This window comes from Macaca nemestrina, chromosome 14, assembly GCF_043159975.1.
Source record: "Macaca nemestrina isolate mMacNem1 chromosome 14, mMacNem.hap1, whole genome shotgun sequence".
Classification (NCBI taxonomy): domain Eukaryota; kingdom Metazoa; phylum Chordata; class Mammalia; order Primates; family Cercopithecidae; genus Macaca; species Macaca nemestrina.
Genome location: NC_092138.1, coordinates 45,554,798 through 45,578,458, shown reverse-complemented (window position 1 = coordinate 45,578,458; position 23,661 = coordinate 45,554,798). Strand labels below are relative to the sequence as shown.

Genomic DNA, 23,661 nt, shown 5'->3' with positions numbered 1-23,661 from the left:
GGCAGATGGCTTGGGAAAACATGGCAAAACCCCATCTCTACAAAAAAAAATACAAAAAATTAGCCAGGCGTGGTAGTGCATGCCTATAGTCCCAGCTACTCAGGAGGCTGAAGTGGTAAGATCACCTGAGCCCAGGAGGTCAAGGCTGCAGTGAGTCGAGACTGCAGCACTGCACTCCACCTCGGTGACAGAGTGAGACCCTGTTTCAAAAAAAAAAAAAAAAAAGGAAGAAAGAAAGAAAGAAAAAGAAATATGAGCCGGGCACCATGGCTCATATCTGTAATCCCAACACTTTGGGAAGTCAAAGCAGGTGTATTGCTTGAGCCCAGGAGTTCAAGGCCAGCCTGGACAACAGGGCAAAACCCCATCTCTACTAAAAAAATACAAAAATTAGCAGAGCATGGAGGCGTGCCCTGTAGTCCCAATTACTCGGGAAGCTGAGGTGGGGGATCTCTTAAGCCTGGGAGGTTAAGGCTGCAGTGAGCTATGATCGCATGACTGCCCTCTAGCCTGGGCAATGTAGTGAGATACTAGCTTTAAAAAAAAAGAAAAAAAAAAACAAAGGAATATGAGTTCCATAAATATGAAACTGAGATGTCATTACACCTATTTACAGATACTGCTTTATATATAAAAATAGCATTATCTTTCTAAAAGAAGCAGTATTAGAATATAATGCAAAAGGGACTGGAAGATAAGGATGGTAATAAGGTACTAAAACAGTCCATAACATTCACTTTGTAATTTCTAAATGCCAAGCAATGGGCTAGACATTTTACATACAGTTATGTTTATTCTCATCCTGTCCCTAGAACTTCCTTACCACACAAGTAAGTAGTATCAGTTGTCTGAACCTTAGATTCCTCGCTTGTAAAATAGAAATGATACTTAAATGACCTATCTCATATGCCTGTGGTGGGGCTTACATAAGAAAAGACATGCGGCCGGGTGCGGTGGCTCATGCCTGTAATCCCAGCACTTTGGAAGGCCAAAGCGGGAGGATCACAAGGTCAGGAGATCGAGACCATCCTGCCCAACATGGTGAAACCCCGTCTCTACTGAAAATACAAAAATTAGCTGGGCGTGGTGGTGGGCGCCTGTAATCCCAGCTACTCAGGAGGCTGAGGCAGGAGAATCGTCTGAATCCAGGAGGCGGAAGTTGCAGTGAGCCGAGATCAGTGCCATTGCACTCCAGCCTGGGTCACCGGGCAAGACTCCATCTCAAAAAAAAAAAAAAGAAGAAGAAAAGACGTGCAAAATATGCAAAAGCATTGAAAATTCTATCAAGCACCAAGCAAATTCAACTGCTAATATTGTAATTAACAAAAACAATTTCTAAAGCAATTATTTGAAAAGTAGTCAGAAGTATCTTTCAAAATTTCATTAGAGGTATCCATTCCCGTGGACTCACAGTCTATCAGAACATAGTGTACACGTGATTATATCTAACTCTCTGAATCATTGCAGGCTGGCATGTATACCTTCAGGAATTATCGCCTCCAACAATATCAATAAGCTCCACTTTATCTCTGAATTCTTGGAGTTCAATTATGAAGAAAAAGTTTCAATACCTACTAACACTTTATGACTCACCTGGGTTTCTTGCCAAATACACTCTCAATACCATGGTAAAAGAGGAATAAAATGCAACATAGCATGACGAACTTGAATTTCCCTGAGTTTTGTTCTCCATTCTAAACTCACTTGATTTTTACTAAAATGTCAAATAAATCTAAAGTGTTTACAATAAACATTACATCAAGGGTAACTCTTACTTGACAGTAAAAAAACTTTACTTCTAGAAAGGAAGTTCTTGTTCCAGTAACTATCTTTTTCAAACAGAAAAGAAACAAGAACATAAATACTAAGATTACAAAAGCAAAGTTAGTAAATGGAATGGTATGTGGCACTGCGCCCAGATACTTTAGTAGGCATAGACACTTGAGATATATTTACATGATGGCTCCAACGTATTTAAATTCAAGAACTACCCAACATGTGGCTAGCAAACTTTACCCAATACTAAAAACATGCTGTGATAGTAAAATCAGGCTGCATTCTCTGCAAATTTCATTTTTCTAGTAGCATTTACACTAATTGTTTTAAAGCTTAGACATTAAAAAAGTCTTAGAAATATTAGATTCTTACAAACATTACTTTTCTAACATCTTTTACATTTTTTCATATAAAATCAATCAAATCCAAATATTGTTTTTTACTTTAATTTAGTGTCTTTTACTAATCACTTCTTTACAATGGCCAAACATTAAACATAAGACTCTAAGAATAAGTTATTTATTTCCCAGCAGATGGAACGTACTGAGGGTTATGCTCATGACACCAAACATCCTCTATAACTCACAATCCTATATAACAACCGGGGATATTTTCCCCCTCGTGTCCTTATCAACGTAATTTTTGAAAATGTATTAAGTAATGTAAAATGAAATTTTTTTATTTGCATTGCACTCTTGGGGGTAAAAAATATAGAATTAATCATAAAATTTCCTAAAATAAAATTTACAGGTCCTATAATATGTATTATAATAACAGCTTATCAAATACAATACCAAAATAAATTGCTGCAGTATATTCAATTATATTTGATAAAAATGCAAATATGTAGGTAAACAATACAGAATATACGCCAATTTATTTTATTTTATTTTATTTTTGAAAAGAGAAAAAAGTGAATTGCTATGCCTTCTTGTAGATTTCAAACAGTTCAGGACATTGATGAAAAAAGAAGTTGGAAGACTCACACTACCTGATTTTAAGACTTAGTAAAAGGTTAGAGTGATTAAATCAGTATAGTACTGAAAAAAAAAGAATTAGACACATAAATAACTGGAATAGACAAGAAAGTCTAGAGGTAGATTGACACAAACGTGAACTGATTTTTGATAAAAGTGCAACGGCAATTCAGTAAAGGACAGTGATTTCAATAAATGGTACTGGAATGGACATGAATATGAAAAAAAAAAAACTGACCTTAATCCATACCTCAAACCTTTACAGAAACTAACTCAAAATTGATCATAGACCTAGATGTAAAACCTAAAACTATAAAACATATAGAAAAAAAAATGGAGAAAATCTTGGTGCCTATAATCTTAGTCAAAGAGTTCCTACATGTAACATCAAAAGTATAATCCATAAAAAAAACTGATAAGTGGGTCATCAAAATTTGAAACATTTGCTTTGCAAAAGTACTGCTAACAAAACAGTAGAAAATATTTACAAATCACATATCTGACAAATGACTTGAACCTGCGATATGTAAATAACTCTCAAACTTTGATGATAAGAAAACACACAATCCGATTAAAAACTGAGCAAAATATCTGAAAAGATAATTCACCAGAAAAGATATACAAATAGCAAATAAACATATAAATAAATGATTAATTTACTAGGCAGTAGGGAAAATGTAAATAGAAATCACAATGACATGGCACTACACACTTATTATAATGGATACAATTCAAAAGAAAAAAACGATGAAGCCATACACTGGCACAGGTGCAGAGCAACTGGAAATCTCTTACATTGCTAGTGAGAATGCAAAATGATACAGTCACTTTGAAAAACAATTTAATAGTTGCTTAAGTTACACTTACCATATAACCATATAAATATACACTTACCATATAATCTGGAAATCAAACTCATAAGTATTTACCCAAGATAAATGAAAATTTATGATCACACAAAAACCTTTTCATGGATGTTTAAAGCATCTTTACTTATAATTACCAAAAAAAAAGGAAAAAAAAGGCAATCCAAAGGCCCATCAGCAAGTATTTGGATAAAATTTTACAGCCATACAATGGGACATTATTAAGCAGTAAAAAGGAATGCACTACTGATACATGCAACAATGTGACTGAATCTCAAATATATTTTGCTAAGTAAAAGTAACCAGACCCAAAAGGCTATATACTGTATGATTCCATTTATATGACATTCTGGAGAGGGCAAAACTATATAGATGGACAAGTCTGTGGTTTCTAAGTACGGCCAACTGTTTTTTCACAAAGGTACCAAGGCTATTCAGCTAGGAAAGTGCTGAACAAGTGATGTGGGAACAATAAATGAAGGGGGAAAAATGAAACTCTACCTAACATCACACACAAAAATTAATTTGAAAAGAATCACAAACTTAGACGTAAAAGCTAAAACTATGAAACTTCTAGAAGAAACAAGAGATTATCTTCCCAACCTTGAGGTAAGGAAAAATCATTTCACATATATAAATAAATAGCCAAAAGAGAAACAGATTTATAAGTTGGACTTCATCACAATTTTAAAACTTATATGATCATCAAAAGAAACAACTGAAAAGAGAAGCATGAGATTCAGAGAAAATATTGCGATGCATATACATGACAAAGGATATGCATCCAGGATATATAAAGAATGCTTAGAAATCAATAATAAAAACACAAATATCTCTATTTTTTACATGAGAAAACAGTAGAAGAGACACTTTACAAATGAAGATATGCGAATAGCCAATAAGTATATGAAAGGTGCTCAGCATCATGAATCACCAAAAAAATGTTACTTTAAACCACAATGAAACACGATTTTAAAACCACTATATTGACTAAAATTTAAAAGACTAACAATACTAAGCGCTGCAGAGGATGTAGAACAATGGAAACTTACATATTTTGCTGGTGGAAATAAAAAATGGCACAAGCTGTTTTTAGAAACTTTTGACAGTTTCTTACGAATACACATATATCCTATGACCTGGCAACTGCACTTCAGTAATTAACCAAGAGAAATAAAACCATATGTTGACAAAAGACTGGTACAATAATGTTTGTGGCAATTTTATCTACAATATCTAAAAAACAGAAACAACTAAATATCCATCAACACACAATCCATCAAATAGGGGTGCTGTGATAAAATGGAATGCTATGTGACCATAAAGAAGAATGAAGTACTGATACGTACAACAACATAAATGACATTATGCTCAGAACATTAATATTGAGTGAAATTAGTCAAACACCAGACTACTGAATGATTCCACTTACATGAAATTCAAGAACAGGTGAAAACTAATCTACGATGACAGGCATCAGAACAATAGTTGCCTATGAGGCATAAAACTGACTGGAAGAGAGAACACGAGAACATTCTAGGGTAATGAAAATGTTTGAAGTCTTAAATGGAGTAATGATCACATGGGTGTTTACGTTGATCAAAACATCAAATTGTAGTTACCATAGTCTAGGAAGGGTGTGTTGGGGGAGGAAAGGGATGGAGAGAGGTAGGTTAAAGGGTACAATTATACAGTTAGAAGGAATAAGGTCTAGTGTTCAAAAGCACAGTAAGGTGACTTTATTAACAACAATATATTGTATATTTCACAATAGCAAGAAGAGAAAATTTGAAATGTTCCCAACACAAAGAAATGATAAATGCTCAAGGTGATAGATATCTTACTCTGGCTTGAGCATTACACATTCTATGCATATATTAAAATATCACATGTACCCCATAAATATGTACAAATATTACATATCAAATAAATACTTTTTAAAAACATCAAATTATACACTTAAGATCTGTGCATGTCACTATATATCAGTGCTACCTCTACAAAATTAAAATAAATTGTTTAGGTCTTTTACTTCAATACTAGAAAATGCAGAGCATATAATATAGTAGTCTGCATACAATGAAAAAATTACTACTTTTAGATGGTACATTTGTTGATTCATTCAAATTCATATAGAAAGGCATAAGTTCATACAGAACCTTTAAATCTGGGGATGCAGAATGGCCCGATTTAATATGATAATAACAATAATTGTATTTATATATGTGTATGTATATATATTTATATAGTTTGGTTATTTTTAATTAGACTTGCCAAGCACGAATGGATCAAATAAAGAGGCTAAATACTGAATCAACCATGGGAAGAATATACAACCTTCTGGTTCATAAGTATCCTAACTTAGGAACAAAAGTGACCTATTAATAAATTCAATGCCAAAAAATTATACCCTATCATCATATTATTCCTGATTACGTGAAGATAACAGTTAACAATATAAATAATTTTGATGATAATTTGTGTAGAAAAATACATGGTTATGTTAACAACCCATGCATAACTTCTACTCTCAATCAAGATATACATAATACAACTCATAGTGAATTACTTTTGCTACATGGCCTACAACGATAACACTAGTTCTTATATAATGCCGGTAGGCATAAGAGATTTTAACCCAAATAAATTTAAATGATGGTTCACATAGGAACCTCCACAAATGGAGTAAACTGGATAAAGGAATACCTACACTAAAACTGACAATGTGTTACCAAATACTTTAATCTTTTATTTTAAAAATAAATAAAGGAAATATAATTTTAGCATTTAATTAACTGATCAATGCATTTTGGGATATTTTAATCAGAAACCCATATATTTCCAAACTTACATGAAAGACAATCCTTAATATACACACCCATACATACACACATATGTGTGTGTATCTAAACATATATATGTGCATCTAAACAAGTTCTATGAAGTTCTTAAGAAGTTTAAACCGATTTAGCATTGCTACTAGAAAAAAAAAACGTTCCTAATGGTTACACTGAGTAACCATTTTTAAGCCCTTTGTAAAGGTAGCATACCTGTGCCCTCTTCTGCACCTCCAGGAGGAGTTCAGAATACTGCAGCTCTAGTTCCTTCTTTTGTTTGTGCCAGCAGCTCTCTTGGGCTTTGATCTGTTCTGCCACTTTGGTAAAGGTGTCTTCCTGAGTCTGCTGAAGCTCTCTCATCGTGTCAGACTTGTTTTTACAGATATACTCTAGATGGCTTATCTATATGGGGAGATGCAACAGAGAAGGAAATATGCTCACAAGCTATTTCTTTGTGTCGTCTCCCCTAATAAAACACCCAAAATGTCCTACTATATTTTATTCCTTAAGATCATATAAAAATTTTAACATAGAATGTAAATAAATTTTAAAAAAGAAAATAGCAGGGTAAACTGCCATACATTAGCAGAAAATTGTGTTATTTGTATACTTAGATGGCAAATTTTTCATCTTCTCTTTCTAATGAAGTTACTTATTCTATAATTAATTTGATTGACATTGAGAAAGATACTGTTACTTCTGGAACCAAGGCTCAAGCTATTCAAATATCTCAGCGGGAAAGAAAGTAAAGATTTAAAAATCTGCAAGCAGTTTTCATAAAATAAAGCAGAATGTTCTAACCATTTTTTGTTTCATATTCAAACACTGGAAAGAAAATCATCATTTTCTAAAATGTATGACTGTTAAGGATGTTTTGAAACACTGAAAACTATTAAAAATATAATACCATCTCATAGGGTTAAAATACATTCATTTTAATTATCTTCAATTTTCAAATCCATTATGTACACATTCACAATCATGAATAGCATCTGTGCCTCTCACAATTTATGCCCTCATTTCTTAGCCCTACATCTCAGTGTCTATGGTTGTGTTTGTCAATAGGACCAAGATAAAATGCTCAATAATAAAAAAAATCACCCTGAAATTAGGTCAATATGCTGTTTTATTACTTCAACAGAATTTTTTTTAACTTACAGGACAGTTTTTCTCTTCTTGTTCCTTAAAAGCAAATGTCATTGCAACTAAGACCTGGAAACTAAACCACATAAACACAGTACTGACCACGTTCAATAGACCCAGGATCAGAACCAATGTCTTCAATGGGGGTATATGTTGATCTGCTAAGCCACTGTAATTTTCTATAACCAAAAGCAGGTTTTTAAATATTTGCTGGAGACTGATTTCCTAGACTTGTGAGATAGTAATGTTACCATAAAGGTCTACTACATTCTCCTATAAAATACACTTTTTGCATTCTAAAGCACGGAACGAGTTTTCTAATACACACTTTGTTGTATTTCGAGAAGCAAATCATAAGCATATAATTTAAAATGTTTAAGTGCTTTTAAAAATAACACCTTATATTTCCTAAGTAAAGAATTTTAAGATCATGTTTTTGAATAACTGTATCCTGTTTCTATTTTATGCTAACATAAAGAGTTGGTTTATTAATGTAAATGACTAAGTTCTTTGAATTGCTTCATCAGTAAGATTAATTTATTTTCTTTTAATTAGGTCCCTGTGGCTAATACTGGCTAGTAGTATTAGCATGTCCTGCACAGAAAGTGGAGCTTAGAGACTTCATACAGACTTCAGTCACATTTACATGCCCACAGCAATGGCATCAAACTGAGTTGTAGACAAGCCATAATTAATGGTATTGAATTATTAACATCCAAATTCTTTTTGAAATAAGATGAATGTCAGCCCCTCTTAATGATACTGTGATGTGGACAAATGTCACTGAATTTAATAGAGGTATCTGGTGCCTGAGGACAGTTACCTTCTCATTAGCCCTGTTGAGGTCTGCAATCAGGGCATCAACATTCTCCTGTAAGACTGCACAAAGCTCAGACCAAGAGAATTTATCCAGCATGCCTTCTGGTTGTTTTATGAGCACACAGCCTGCTACCAAGTGCTGATACAAGGTGTGAAGAAAGGTTAGCTTCTCCTGCAGGAAAAAAAAAAGAAAAATTATTTGCTGTATATAAACATTGTAAGAAGTAAAATACATAATACAAATGGTGAAGAGTTAATTTCAAAAACCTGAAAAGGAAATTATAATACTCAAGTCTCAGAATATTTTAATGACTTTTTTATATTCAAAACTAAGCACCAGATAAAACATTTGGAACTGCTTACACTTGGTATTCAAAATCAAAATCTGAGTCTAGAAGCCAGAAGACCAAGATTCATTCCCAGCTCTGCTACTGATGAGGTTGTGATTTGAGTAAACACCTGTTCAGGCCTAAGTTTCCTTAGCTATCACACGAAGTGTCTGGATTGGACTCATTATCAGCCTATCTAACTGTAACTCAGTATAGTAATTCTATAATTTAATATTGACATTTGCCAAAATAGATACTACTTGTCAAAAAACAATACAGAAAAAAATAGTGTTATTCAACTCTGATGAAAAAAAGTTATACCAATATCTGTACTTTACATGGACACAATTACTCAGCTTTCTTCTTCCTCCAGAGATTCCAGTTTACTTACTACTTATAGGAAATCTATCCCAAGCCCCTTAGGCAAAGCAGATAGTGATATGAAAGATATGGAAGATGGGCTCATTTGTTTTCCCCACTTATAAGTTCATATAGTATTTGGCACACTGGGCATTTGTAGGTGTTTAAATATTATAAAGTAACAGCAAAAAAAATGGATATAGCTGCTTAAGACATACTTTTGAAAATGTCCAATTAGAAATGTTTTTTAAAAGTCCTTTAAAATTATATTACCACTTCAGTAATTAAATTATCCATTGCTGAATGACTTAGAAACACTACGCTGCAGAATTCATATAAAGCAGATCACATTTGAACACATGAGGAGGGTTTATTTACTATAATGTCAAATAGCGCTCTTTATAAGGTGTTTCATCTATAAAGTCCCAAAGCATGGAACTCAACGACAAGGTAACTGTGAAGCTGCAAAATGAATATTTTTATTTTATGTAGATAAAAAAGTTCCCTCAAGATTTTTTAATAGATCAGCAGGAAGAAACTTTTAAAAGGGATAAATTTAAAAAGAAAATTTAGAAAGTCTATTATACATTTTTTAAAAACTGAATATAGCATATGCAAAAGTTTTATAATTAGAAATTATAGAGAATATTTTCTTACAAATATCAAAATGTAAATCTTTAGTTCACTATGTATGCCACCTTACTTTTTTTCCAAAAGCAATAATTTAAAAAACAAAAAATTTAAAAATGTAGTTACAACAACAAATTTAAGAGATCAGATTTTTTTCACAAATATGCTATGCCTTTTCATAAGCAGTTAATGATGACTTTCGCATTTTTTAACTAGGTCAAAATGTTTTAAAGTCTTATTAAATATAACTTAACAAATACATAAAAATCTTCCTCCTGTGTTTTGCCTACTGATCACATTCGTTCTCAAGGAAGTTCATCCTTAAGGATAATTCATTGTGTCGCTATTATGTCCTTTTTGCTTGGGCTGTGATAAACCAAGCATGATAATCATCCATTTGGCATGAAAAGAGACTCCAAAATCCAAAATCAATTCACACATGTTGAACCCAACCACAGTGCTGTAGACATGCTGACTTTACAATACAGTCAGGCTTCTAGTTTCCTTTACTTTAATCATTATCTGATGTGTAGAGCAATTCCAACCCCTTCATGTGGACACAATTTAAATCCCAGGCTGTAAAAAGAGTGGAAAGAATGTTTCCTTTTTACTCTCTTGGCATTCATGTTCATATTTGTTGGAGTAATGAACTCAATATGCAGGATGAATTAGATAAACCAGTTCCACTAGCTAGACTAGCTCTATAATCCATAGGGTAAAAAGAACTAGAAGATAATTCCATTCACACAGGCTCATACGAAATATGAAATTTGTGTCATAATATTTTTATAAGCCATTAATAAACACAAATGGATAGGCAACTCTCCAGGGGGTCTAAATGAAAAGTTTTAATTTTATGGGACTTTTATTTTTCTAAATTTTATTAACATCCTATATTCATACAGAGTAAGGAGGCTATCTGTTAAAGTAGATATTATTACTGTTTTACAAATAAGGAAACTAGGCCGGGCACAGTGGCTCAGGCCTGTAATCCCAGTACTTTAGGAGGGGAGGCCGAGGTGGGCAGATCACCTGAGGTCAGGAATTCGAGAACAGCCTGGCCAACATGGTGAAACCCCATCTCTACTAAAAATACAAAAATTAGCCAGGCATGGCGGTGGACACCTGTATTCTCAGCTACTTAGGAGGCTGAGGCAGGAGAATCACTTGAACCTGGGAGGTGGAGGTTGCAATGAGCCCAGATCACGCCACTGCACTCCAGCCTGGGCGACAGAGCAAGACTTTGTCTCAAAAAAGAAAAAAAATAAATAAGAAAACTAAGATGTGGAGAGGTTAAGTTGTATAGCTTGTCCACAGCCAAACCATTTATAAACAGAAGTATCAGGATCCAAGTTCAGGTCTATCTGATTATAAAATACTTATTCTTTCCACCATATCAATCTACCAAGCTACTGAAATAAAAAATAATTTTGTCATTGGCAAACAGGCAAACCTTGAAAGGACTGTTAGGAGCATAGTTACTTGAGTTACAATGTTCTAAAAGTCAAAAAAGATAGTTGTACAAACGATAATCAAGAAAATGAGTTGTGCAAGTTATAGTACTTCTCTCACAAGAGAGAATGACACAAGAGTAATGAAGTGAGCGATTTTGCAGCTGTCACGAACGTTTCAAAATACTCTGCTCAGAACAATTTTCTTAATTAAATATAAGTAAAAATAGTCACTTGATGTATAACACTGAGATTAGTGAAAGGCCTTTCCTGACAGTCATTGAGTCTCAGGTAATACCTCAGCATCCTTATGGAAAGCCTGGGAAAGCTTCTGCAGTTCACTTTCAGACTGGGCTGCTTGAGCCTTTTCTTTCTCCCAACAGTGCAGCACATTTTGTAGTTCCACTTTTAAAGTGCTGATTAAAGCCTCTCGGTCTGCACATTTAGTGCGTAAATGACTTAACTCTTTATTGACATCAGCCAGTTTATCCTGAAGTTCCTGTCATAGATACCAAATAAAGAGACTGTAGAAAGGCCAGCCAACAAGGGGTGAGGGGACACTAGTATAAAATACATATTGAAAATTTTCAAAGCTTTACAATGAAAGAATTGCAAAGGCAGGAAAGCATCTGTTTACATTAAAATATTTTACTGAATGTATTTTCTAAATATAATATCTTAGCTCAAAAATTAGAACATTTGTTATGTTTAAACATTTATATGTTAATATGATGACTTATTCCAAAAAGTTCTTTCAAGGCAGTTTCCTTTCAACTTATTTTTTTAAAACAATGTTGTAGCTCAAAATTTTTTAAATATTTTAAAATAAATATCTTACATTTAATATAAGCACATTTACTTTCCAATGACATGCCAACCACTTATAGAAATCTCAAATATGTGGCACAAAGTTCTGCTGAACTGTTTATTCCTTAAACCTAACAAATTCTATTGAAGTGTGTCCATGACAAACCCAACATGAAACAACAAAATAAAATTCCAGCAATACTGAGAAACTTCTGAGAGCTGACTCAGTATAATTTTGCAAAGATGTAGTACATAAAACCAGCACAGAAACTAAAATAAACTATAGTCCTGGGCCTTAGCCAGGTGTGGTCTCAGCCCATTAACAGACACGATGTACTGAAAACAATGGCTCCACCCTAAAATGATGAAAACTGACTCCAAATACTGATGTGCTTATGCAAAATATGTTTAATATGTACCTAAGGCTGGATATTTCATCTTAAATAATTATTTGAATCTCATAAGGTATTATTATTGAATCTAGGAAACAAATTTTCCTTTAACCAAAACAATTTCCAATCAAGTTTTAATTTTTTAAATGAAAAAAACATTCTTGTTACTCTTAATCAACAAGAAAAAATTAAAATTCTATCCATACATAGTTTAAAAAATGCAAATATATATTTTCAGGTACCTCAATATCTCTACTTTAAAATATTCCCTAGATAACTACATTTGTTTCTTAATACAAAAGGTAAAAGTTATTCTAAATAATACCTTTATATTTTTAGTGTGAGAGTCTATCTTCTGTTTCGTAGAATCAAGTTCATTACATGCCTTTTCCCTAGCATCGTTCATGCTGTTTAGCTGATGAAAGAAAATGTCAGTAACTTTTTTACATTTTTCAAGGAGAGTACCTCAAAAGTTAATCTTTAAGTGCTTTTTATGCAATTACTTAAATATAAATTTTTCAATAGTAATTAAGAGTCTTCAAAAAATTATTTCTTTTGGTTAAATACTATATAGCTTCTGTCACAAGTTCACATAGCTAAAAAGAAAAGAAAGCATTCAAGCTTAAAATATCACTGATGTTACTGTATTTTTACCACACATTCAGATAAAGGATTTCATTCTTGTTGTAAACAAATACAACTTTATTCTTAAAATCCTACTGGACCAAAATGCCAGAAGCAGGGGCATCTACAAGTAAAGAAAAGAGAACAGAGCAGAAGACTGTTCTTTCTATACATCATGAGGGTATTCACTGGTCTCTCACTCCGTATGACAACTTCAGGGTCGGTCACATGCAGTCCTACTGGGAAGGCTTGTGGCAGGTCATCAGTTGGTCCTGCACCGCTTGTGATTTATTTTCTTTGACAGTTCATTCTTCTTTCTGTCAGACTGCTCTTTTTGCTTTCTTTGCAGCCACCCCCTTGGTCTCCCCACTGCTGTCTCTGGCACTGGTTCACAACAAAGCGCATTACTAAGCCAAAGCCTGCTGAGTCGACTTTTCAACTGTGCTGAGGATCATGTGACATTCATCCTCCCAAATAACAATTCGCTGTGGGTAATATGTTCCTAGTTACCCTGCAGCTTCCAGACCTAGGCCTCAGAAGAGTTTCATAAACTACTAACAATACAGGTTGTCTTGTCTCACTGGGAAAGACTTCATAATATTTGTTCTTCATAGAAATTTAATTATTTCTATGGTCATTTTCTTTTATGCCTTTTGAACAATTACCGAGGGTATTAAGAAGACTCACTTTTCCTTCTTTGTTCATCTTAGCAAGCTAAAATAAAATAAGCCGCATCTGAAATGTGAAATGTAACCGTTTTGTGGTGTTTATATTATATGAAAGAAAGAGATAAACACAAGGATAAACTCCAAATTCCTTGCTACGTGACTTGTCTTTGACTCTAACAATCTGTTTGTTGCTTTGCTAACTAATTGTATTTAATGTAATTACTTCATATGCTAATTTGACAAGATGTAAGTAGACAAACTCTTCAATTTTTAAAGCACAAATTCATAAAACATTTTAATACCCAAGAAAATTATCAACCCACACATTAAACAATACAAATGAGATGATAAATAGAAGCATGAGCTTTTTCAATCAGCAAACTAAAAGCTCCCAGGCTACATCAAACAGATATTTGTTTTTTAAAAACTTCTAACAACACTTTACTCCCTTTAGAGAATGAAAACTAATTTCTCTCTTTTTTATTAAGACTTCCACAGTTTGTAGAAATCTTAACCTAAAACACTGACAAAACCTAAATTTCCAGTAGCTATACCAAACGTTGTAAAAACACATTAACATTTAAATACAGTACATATTAACTTAAACTACTTGCACAGTGTTTTCATTAAGACAGATAAATTATGAAGATCAAGAAGTGATAGAGTCTTTATAATTTTGAAAACAATAGTGTGACTGAAGAGTTACAAAAACGTAAGTGAGACATGACTTTAGGCCACACTTAAAGAAAGAACAGTGAAAGATAATGTATTATTTTTTGTATCTGTGAAGCTGTCAGTTCAACATTCCCAATCTTTTTGACCTTTGTAACAAGCAAGGAATACGTACTGGTACAGGCCGAAGGCTATATGTGTGCAGCCAAACAGTGCAAGTGTTACCTCATTAGATGCATCTTCCAGCTTGTTCTGGTAATCTGTCAAGGTACGCCTCAACGTCTCAAGGACAACAGAGAAGCTGGGAGGTTTATCTTTGTCCTTGTGGATGCCTACAGAAATATATAGGATGAAAATATACCCTTAAAGTCACAAAGGGACAAAAGTTAGGCAAATAGTAACAGAGATACTACAATTAGGTAGAGCCGAAAAGACATTATGAAACCTTGAGTAGAATTTTATTCTCCAAGTATGCTGCTGTATGGCCAAGTATTAATAGCCTTTCTAAACAAGCGGCCATATTAAAGTTCATAATATATCAAATTTAAATTTATGACTACTTTCTACTTTATCAAGCCCCACATGGTAGTTAGTTTTTTTGTTGTTGTTGTTGTTGTTTTTTTATCATGTCTCCTAAGTAACTGCAGTGTTTGTACATACCTTTAATTAAATGAACAGTCTACACTACCACTGTTTGGGGGAGTTATGTACACTTACTGTGGTCCTTGTGTTTTTGATTAGTCAGGCTTTTTATACTGCACTATTTTGCTTAAATAATAATTTCTGAACCCAAGAGTATATAATTTTCTGTTATACTTGGAAATATTCTTCAATCCTTAAAATTCTCAAGTTACAATTTGAAATAAACAATAAAAATGCTATTATCTACATAGTCTACATCATGTTTCAATTAAAACCCTTAAAACTGATACTCATGGTAAAAGTATGAGTATTTCCATGTTATGCCTTCAAACTACTTTAATTTAGTTGGGCCATAAATTACGTTAGTTGAGCTAATAAAGGTCACATGATAAATGTAGCTCCAAGTATTAATCCAAAAAGTTGAGTTTCAAAAACTACTTTAAATTGATTGCTGATTGGACTATTCTTTTTTTTTTTTTTTTTTTTTTTTTTTTTTTTTTTTTGAGACGGAGTCTCGCTGTGTCACCCAGGCTGGAGTGCAGTGGCACGATCTCGGCTCACTGCAAGCTCCGCCTCCCGGGTTTACGCCATTCTCCTGCCTCAGCCTCCGAGTAGCTGGGACTACAGGCGCCCGCCACCACGCCCAGCTAGTTTTTTTTTTGTATTTTTAGTAGAGACGGGGTTTCACCATGTTAGCCAGGATGGTCTCGATCTCCTGACTTCGTGATCCACCCGCCTCGGCCTCCCAAAGTACTGGGATTACAGGCTTGAGCCACCGCGCCCGGCCTTGGACTATTCTTTAAGTGTTAAAAAGCAAGTAGCAAATTCAGTTTTAAAATATTCATATAGGAAATATTCTTTTCTTGTTATTTCTCCTCATTGTATTTAGTAATATAAATATTTCAATATACAAGAAATAGATTTTCAACAAAGCCAATTTCTAAGAGCAGCATTCATATTATACGTCCTACTATTCATTCATTCAACTAAATTACTGAATTCCTACTATATACCAAACTTAGGCATTAAGCATACAAAGATAAACAAGAAAGGTATAGCCTCTGTCTTTATAGAATTTAGGGTTTAATAAGAGAGAGAAAGATACAAGATAAAAAATTATATGACATTTATCCATTCTTCAAATATTCTATTATTAAAACTTATGGAGAAGTAGGGGAAGGCAGTAATAAAGGAAGAAAGGGGAAATTTTCTTAATGATAGAGCAACTTTATTCAGCTCAGAGTACTGGTGATATCTCATGTTTAAATCTTGGAGAAAATGTTATTAATATATTTATGACATTTATCAAGGGGTAATTTAAGTACCAACTTACATATGGGTACAACTTGGTTTTTCTTTAACAGAAGAGGAATATTTAACTTAAAGACCAAAAGCAATGTGGAAACAACACATATGACAGCTAGGAAAAGAAATACAGTGTTCTGAGTCATGATAATAGAGGAGACAGTAGTCTTTGTAATGACTATGAGTTGGAAAGACAACTCATTAAAAATTTTATTAAAGGTCTTACCAAATATATTTTTTTAAATTCCTCTCTTGCACAAGATAAAAAAAAATGTAATGTATAATTCTTTTCTTTTGCTACTACACAAGTAGACCATGAATAAATCATTCATGGACACTCGGGAAATCTGCGTTTTTACAATAAGGGAGAAAACTTCTTCTTAGAAATTCAGAAGAATAAAATCATCTTAATATGAGTGCTGAAGAGTAATGGGACAAAATGCCCTCTCCGTACTGACCTATGAACATTCTTATATTCTACATAAAATAAAGTTTTCTTTCCTGAAAATGTTTATATAATAAAGTTTAGTTGAAGTACAAAGCAAGCTTTAGGTCTGCTATGGCTAGATTATTAAATGCCTTGAGGTAGTCTTCTTTGGGTTAAATCTGCTTGGTGTTCTATAACCTTCTTATACTTGAATATTGATATACTTCTCTAGCTTTGGAAAGTTATCTGTTATTATCCATTTGAATAAACTCTCTCTCTCTATCCCTCTCTCTCTCTCTCTCTCTCTCTCTCCCCTCCTCCTCCTCCTTTCTTCCCTTCCTTCCTCCTTCCCTCCCTCCTTCCCTCCCTCCTCTTGAAGGCCAATAACTCTTAGATTTACCCTTTTGAGACTATTTTCTAAATCCTGTAGGGGTGCTTCATTCTTTTTTATTCTGTTTTCTTTTGTCTCCTCTGACTGTATATTTTCGAATACCTATCTTTAAGCTCTTTATTTCTTTCGCTTAATCAATTCTACTATTAAGACACTTTGACATGTTCTTCATCATGTCAACTGCATTTTTCAACTCCACAATTTCTGCTTGATTCTTTTTATTTCAATCTCTTTGTTAAATTTATCTGATAGGATTCTGAATTACTTGTCTGTGTTATATTAAATTTGAGTTTCCTCAAAACCTTTGTTTTGAATTACCTATCTGAAAGGTCATATGTCTCTGTATCTCGAGGGTTGGTCTCTGGTCCCTTATTTAGTTTGTTTGCTGAAGTCATGTTTTCTGGGATGGTTTTGATGCTTGTGGATGTTCTTCAGTGTCTGGGCATTAATGAGTTAGTTATTTACTTTAATCTATGCAGTCTGGACTTACTAGTACCTGTCCTTCTTGAGAGGCTTTCCTCGTATTTAAAGGGCTTTAGGTGTTGTGATCTAAGTTTTTGGTCACTGCAGCTATATCTGCATTAGGGGGCACCCAAGCCCAGTAACACTGTGGCTCTTGCAGACTCAGAGGCACCACCTTTGTGGGCTTGATAAAATCCAGAAGAATTCTCTAGATTACTATGTAGAGACTCTTGTCTTCTCTTACTTTCTCCCAGACAAACAGAGTCTCTCTGTGCTGAACTGTCTAAAACTGGGGGAGAAGTGACACAAGCACCCCTGTGGCCACTACCATTAGAACTGCACTAGGTCAAACCTGAAGCCAGCACAGCATTGAGTATCACCCAAGACCTGCTGTAACCATTACCTGGCGACTGCCTATGTTTGCTCAAGGCCCTAGGGCTCTACAATAAGCAGGTAGTGAAGCCAGCCAGGCTCGTGTTCTTCTCCTCAAGACAGCAAGCTCCCCCAGGTCCTGGGAAGATCCAGAGATGCTGTACAGAAGCCAGGGCCTGGAGTTGGAAACCTTAGGAATCTACCTGGCACTCTATTCTATTGAGGCTGAACTGGCACAAGACAAAGTCCTTCCCACTCTTCCCTCCCATTTCCATAGCAGAGGAGTCTCTCCTCCTGGCCACCACTGCCACAGGCCCATAAGGAGTACTTCCAGGCTACTGCCAACGCCCACTCAAGGTCCAAGAGCTCTTCAATCAGCTTGTGGTGAATGCTGCCAGGTCTGGGAATCATCCTTCAGGGCAACAGACTCTCCTGTGGCCAAGGGCAGGTCCAGAAATGCCATCGAAGAGCCAAGGCCCGGAATCAGGGAGCCCAAGAACCTACTTGGTGCTCTACCACCCTGTGGTCAAGCTAAATTAGCTGCAAAACAAAGACCCCTTTGTTCTTCTCTCTGCTGTTCTCAAGCAGAAAGAATCTCTTGCCATAGCCACCACAGCTGTGAATGTGCTAGGCCACACTTCAAACCAGCAGATCTCAGAGTCTCACCAAAGGTCCACGTGTGTACTACATGGGTACTGCTGCTGATTATTCAGGCCCCAGGGGCTCTTTAGTCAGTAGGTGATGAATCCTGCCAGGACTGGGTCCTTCATTTCAAGGCAGTGGGTTCCCTTCTGGCCCAGGGTGTGTCTAGAAATGTGATCTGGGAGCTAAGGCCTGGAATGAGTCTCAGGACTCTGCCTTGTACCCTATCCTTCTGTGGCTAAGCTGGTATCCAAGCTGCAAGAAAAGGTTCTCTTTACTCTTCCCTCACCTGTTAAGCAGAAAGAAGGGGTCTCTTTCAGAGCTGTGAGCTGTGCTGCCTGAAGTTGGAGGTGGGGTACCACAAGCACTCCCTTTGCTGCCCCCGCTGGTGTCTCACTAGGTCACATGCCCTCTAAGTCCACTGGCTCCGAGCCCAGCACAGCACTAGGACTTGCCTAGGAGTTGTAGTCCTTGTGGCCTAGATTGTCTTTCAAGTTTATTTAGGACCCCTGAGCACTTTAGTCCACAGTGGCAAGGCTTGCCAGAGCTCAAATTCCAACTGCTAGGATGGACAATTCCCCTCTGGCTAGGGCTAGCCTACATGCCCCCTCCATGAGCACTGGCTTATTCTCAGTGTTGCTTTCCACTGTGACAGGGCAGCACGGAGCTTCAATGCAAAGTCCCACAATCACTGTGCTCTCCGTCCCCCAAGTGCACAGATTCCCCTCACCACATAGCTGCTGCTGAGGCATGGAAGAGGGGTGGTATCAGCAATTCAAAACTGTCTTTCAACCCTCTTCCATGCCTCTTTCAGTGATACGAAGTTTGAAACAGGTACTGTGACTGCTCATCTGATTTTTGGTTCTTATAAAGGTACTTTTTTTTGCCTAGATAACTGTTAAATTTGGTGTTCCTGTGGGGGTGATGATCACTAGACGCTTCTATTCAGCCATCTTGCTCAGCCTCCAGCTGCTATGGTTTGAACACGTCCTTCAAAGTGTTGGAAACTTAATCCCCAATGCAGTGCTGAGAAGTGGAATCTTTGAGAGGTTACTGGGTTATGAGAGCTTTACCCTCATGAATGAATTAATGTCATCACAGGAATGAGTTTATTATCTTAGAAGTAGGTGTGTTACAAAAGTGAGTTCTCCCCAACTCTTGCTCTCTCTTGCCCTTTCATATTCTACCATGAGATGATGTAGCATAAGGGCCCTCACCAGATGTTGGCCCCTCAATCTTGGATTTCCCAGCCTCCAGAACTGTAAGAAATAAATCTCCTTTCTTTATTAATTATCCAGTCTCAGGTATTCGTTATAGCAGCACAAAAGGAACTAAGACAACGTCCCACCCAAATTTATTATAAAAAGAAACACTGGTCCCTTAACCTGACAAAATGCTTACAAAAAAAAAGGGTCACCCTAAACCAAGGACCTTATTGAGTGATTTGACTTAAGCTAATAATATTCTAATAGCTACAGTATGGCCCAAAAAACAATGAACTATAAAAGCTATCCTATCAAAGAAAGGTGTAAAAACTCACAAAGAGTAGCAGAAAAGATTTGAACAGTGATCATAATTAGCTTTTCAAAAGTCAAATTCCAAATGAAGAACAGAATATATCAGGAACACTTTATACTTGAATAACATCAACTCAAAATCCTGAGGTTCCCTCTCCCTCTGTCTGTACTTGTATTTCTCTATACATAGGTGCCAGCCTATACTTTCACTCACCACACCCTATTTCGATCTCTCCCTCTCACTTTTAAGTAGGTTTCAGCTCTGGCTGTACTTTGGCAAGTCTTTTCTTGAATTAGTAGCCCACAGGAGGAGGTGGAGTAGAAAAAAGATTCCAAGCCCTCTATTTACACGTTTCCTTTTAGACAATCTCAAAAACTAAATAATTTTTCATAACTCATATAAATCATTGTTTTTCATAACTCATATTTGTTTTTTTCATAACTCATTGTTTTTTTCATAACTCATATAAATCAAGCTGGCATCATTATTTCAGTAATCTATAGTTCTATAGAAAAAAAAAAAAAAAACAGTAACTTTTCATGAATGGAGTCTATCTTCTCCATCTTGTTACCTACTTCATTTTTCTACAAGATCCCAAGAAGGGAGAATTAGTAAGAAATAATAGAGGGAGAATATAGATAAAAGACAGAGGTTTTTTTATACAGTTATCAATATAGATTATGAGTGGTCACGTTCATGTTCCGAACTGAACTCTGTTGTTTAGTGTTGATTTTTGATCTCGTAGTAGAAAACAGAAAATAATGTTCAAATGAGTTTTGTTTTCACCTGATAAAATCCAAACATTTAATATATAATGTATTAATAACTAAGAAAATTCTCTTTTCATTTTAAAAGCACTAATACAAACACTTTATTGGCAGTTAGACTTTTTTCAAACTCAGACCACAACACTGTATATCGTCTTAATCACTGAATTTATAAATAAAAACCTTTCATTATCTTGCAAACAGTAGTGCCCATTCTAGAGTGTTTAGGGAAAATGGTTCATAACTTTTCTAATATATGGAAAGTATTTATTATGTAAGTCCTTCTCACTCTCTAACTGTATCTCTTGGGAGAATTCAAAAAACACTTCCTTTACCAAAGCTTATATATTAGTAATGGAAATATATTAGTAACGGAAGTCCCAGCTTCCTTGATGAGCTCTGTGTAGCTTGATAAGCTCCATGTGGCTAGAAGGCAAAGAATAACAGCAAACACTGGTGCTATCAAAATGGGTTCCCTGAATTTAGTGGGAGTGATTGGATCTTGGGTAACAGAGACCAAATGGTAGCAGTTAACTTCCAGAGACAAAGTGGACATGTTTAGCATAATGGGTAGTGGTTTGACCTACAGAGATCACTGACACTGGCTAAATGATCACAGTGTTCCTAGAACCAAAATCAATGGGCAGCATAGTTAAGTCTTATTTGATTTGTATAAGTAGAAAAGTCCTAGGTCTGATTACCAGAAGTGGGACTTAAGTAAACAAAAAAGGAAGAACTAGTCCTCAAATACTTCTCAGACTTGAGCTAATTCACAGACTTAGGGACCTGTGAATAAAGAGGATGGGTCTCTGTTAGCAATCCTGACACAGTACCAAAAAATACTGTAAATCTTCCTCCTAACCTTCCTCAAAGAAACATGCAACCATCTAACAGGGTAACTGTACTGGGGGAGAGGAATTAACTACATTTATCAGAGACAACTGGACACTGGATCTGAACTGCCATTAATTCAGGGAGACCTAAAATGTGCTACTATTCAATAGTCAGGGTAGGAGCTTACAGAGGTCAGGTAATTAACAGAATATGAGCTGAAGCCTCTCTCTAGTGGGTCCAGTAGGTACCTGAACCCACCCCATAGTTATTTTCCCAGTTTGGAACACATAGTTAGAAAGGACAAATGCAGCAACTGGCACAATGTCCACAGTGGTTACCTGAACTATAGAGGGATATTACAGAGGAAAACCAAGTGGAAAAGCCAAGAGGAAATCACCGGTACTTTTACCTACCAAAATACAAATTGAAAGTAATGCCACACTCCTGGCAAGACTGTAGAGATTAGTGTCTTTTAAAGGACTGAAAGATGAAGGCATGGTGATTCCTACCACATCAGCATTCAACTCACCTAACTAGGCTGCTACAGAATACAGATGGATCTTATAGAATGACAGTGAATTAATCAGTATGACTCCAATTGCTGCTGCAATTAAATATGCAGTTTCATTGTGAAACAAATCAACACATTTTCTGGCAATTGGAATGAAGACATTCATTCTACCCCTTCAGTAAAGACCACCAAGACCAGTTTTTTTCATCTAGCAGGACCAGCAATGTACCTTTGTTGACACCCTACCACAGAGCTATATCAACTCTGGCTCTCTATCACAATCTAGTATGTAGAAATCTTGATGAACTCTCCATTACCGAAGATCTCACATGCTGTATTTCATTTTCTACTAAATTGATGGCATTGTTCTAAATTGACCTGATGAACAGAAAGTAGCAACTACTCAAATTCAAGATGTATACAGCATTTCACAGGTCCTTATAAGTGGATCATAGTGTAAACTTTTAGGAGTTAGAAGTAAAGCAAGCCATCCACTACAGATAACTATTCTTTTGAAAATGAGCTTTGGACTTGCTACTGGTCCTCAGCAGATTCTGAATACATGGCCAACAATTCACCACGTGACTAGAGGTTGCCCATCATAAAATGGTTACTGTGTGGTCTACCAATCCATAAATGTTGGCATAGACAATAGCACTCTATCATCAAATGAAAGTGGTATATAAGTCCTGAAGGCACAAGTAAGCTGTATGAGCAAGTAGCCCAGATTCCCATGGGCCCTATTCCTGTTACATTGCTTCCTCTCTCTTAACCCACACCGTGGATGCATGGAGCGTTCTCTATGACCAGCTGACAAATAGGAGAAAAAATGGGCTCGGTTTATGGATGGTTCTATATGACATGCTGACATGATTCAAAAATAGGCAGCTGCAAGCAGCACTACAGCCCCACTCAAGGGTGGCTCTGGAGAACAGTGGTAAAAAGATTCCTCCCAGTGAGCAGAACTTCGAGTAGCGGATGTGACTATCATTCTTCCTAGAATGAGAGATGACCAAAGATACAAATATACACCAATTCATGTGTGGTGTCTAACCGTTTGGCTGAATGTTTAGGGACTTGGAAAGAATGTGAATAGAAAATTGGTAACAAGGTTGTCTGGGGAAGAATATGTGGACAGACTTCTTCAAATGGGCACTGTGCCCAGATAAACTTCAGTAGACAGGGCAAGATGAAGTATTTTATGGATATCAATCAATGTTTTTTCCTAGCCATCTTTGTCTCCTCAAAATTGAACAAAAGTGTCATAGCAGCAAGGACAGAGGTAATATACAGGCTCAGCAATATGAACTTCCATTCACCAAGGCTGATTGGGTTACAACTCCTATTGAATGCCAAATTCATGAATAGCAAAAACAAACACTGAGACCATGATATGACACCATTCTCTGGGGGGACCAGATAGTAACTTGGTGGCAGGT

At 35.6% G+C, this 23,661-nt stretch overlaps 1 protein-coding gene across 8 annotated transcripts in view; it reads right to left on the bottom strand.

Annotated features, from left to right (window-relative positions):
* Positions 1 to 23,661, bottom strand: part of LOC105489083 (coiled-coil domain containing 171) — a 395,301-nt gene that overhangs the window by 237,987 nt on the left and 133,653 nt on the right. For all 8 annotated transcript variants that reach the window (XR_011612600.1, XR_011612601.1, XM_071077821.1 and 5 more), the window contains 5 exons: positions 14,577 to 14,683; positions 12,713 to 12,802; positions 11,487 to 11,687; positions 8,423 to 8,590; positions 6,670 to 6,858 (listed from right to left, as the gene is read on the bottom strand). Coding sequence is in view for 6 of the 8 variants with exons in the window: in XM_071077821.1 (XP_070933922.1) it covers positions 6,670 to 6,858; positions 8,423 to 8,590; positions 11,487 to 11,687; positions 12,713 to 12,802; positions 14,577 to 14,683 (755 nt within the window). In the remaining 2 variants the exon portion in view is untranslated. The remainder of the gene's footprint in view (positions 1 to 6,669; positions 6,859 to 8,422; positions 8,591 to 11,486; positions 11,688 to 12,712; positions 12,803 to 14,576; positions 14,684 to 23,661) is intronic.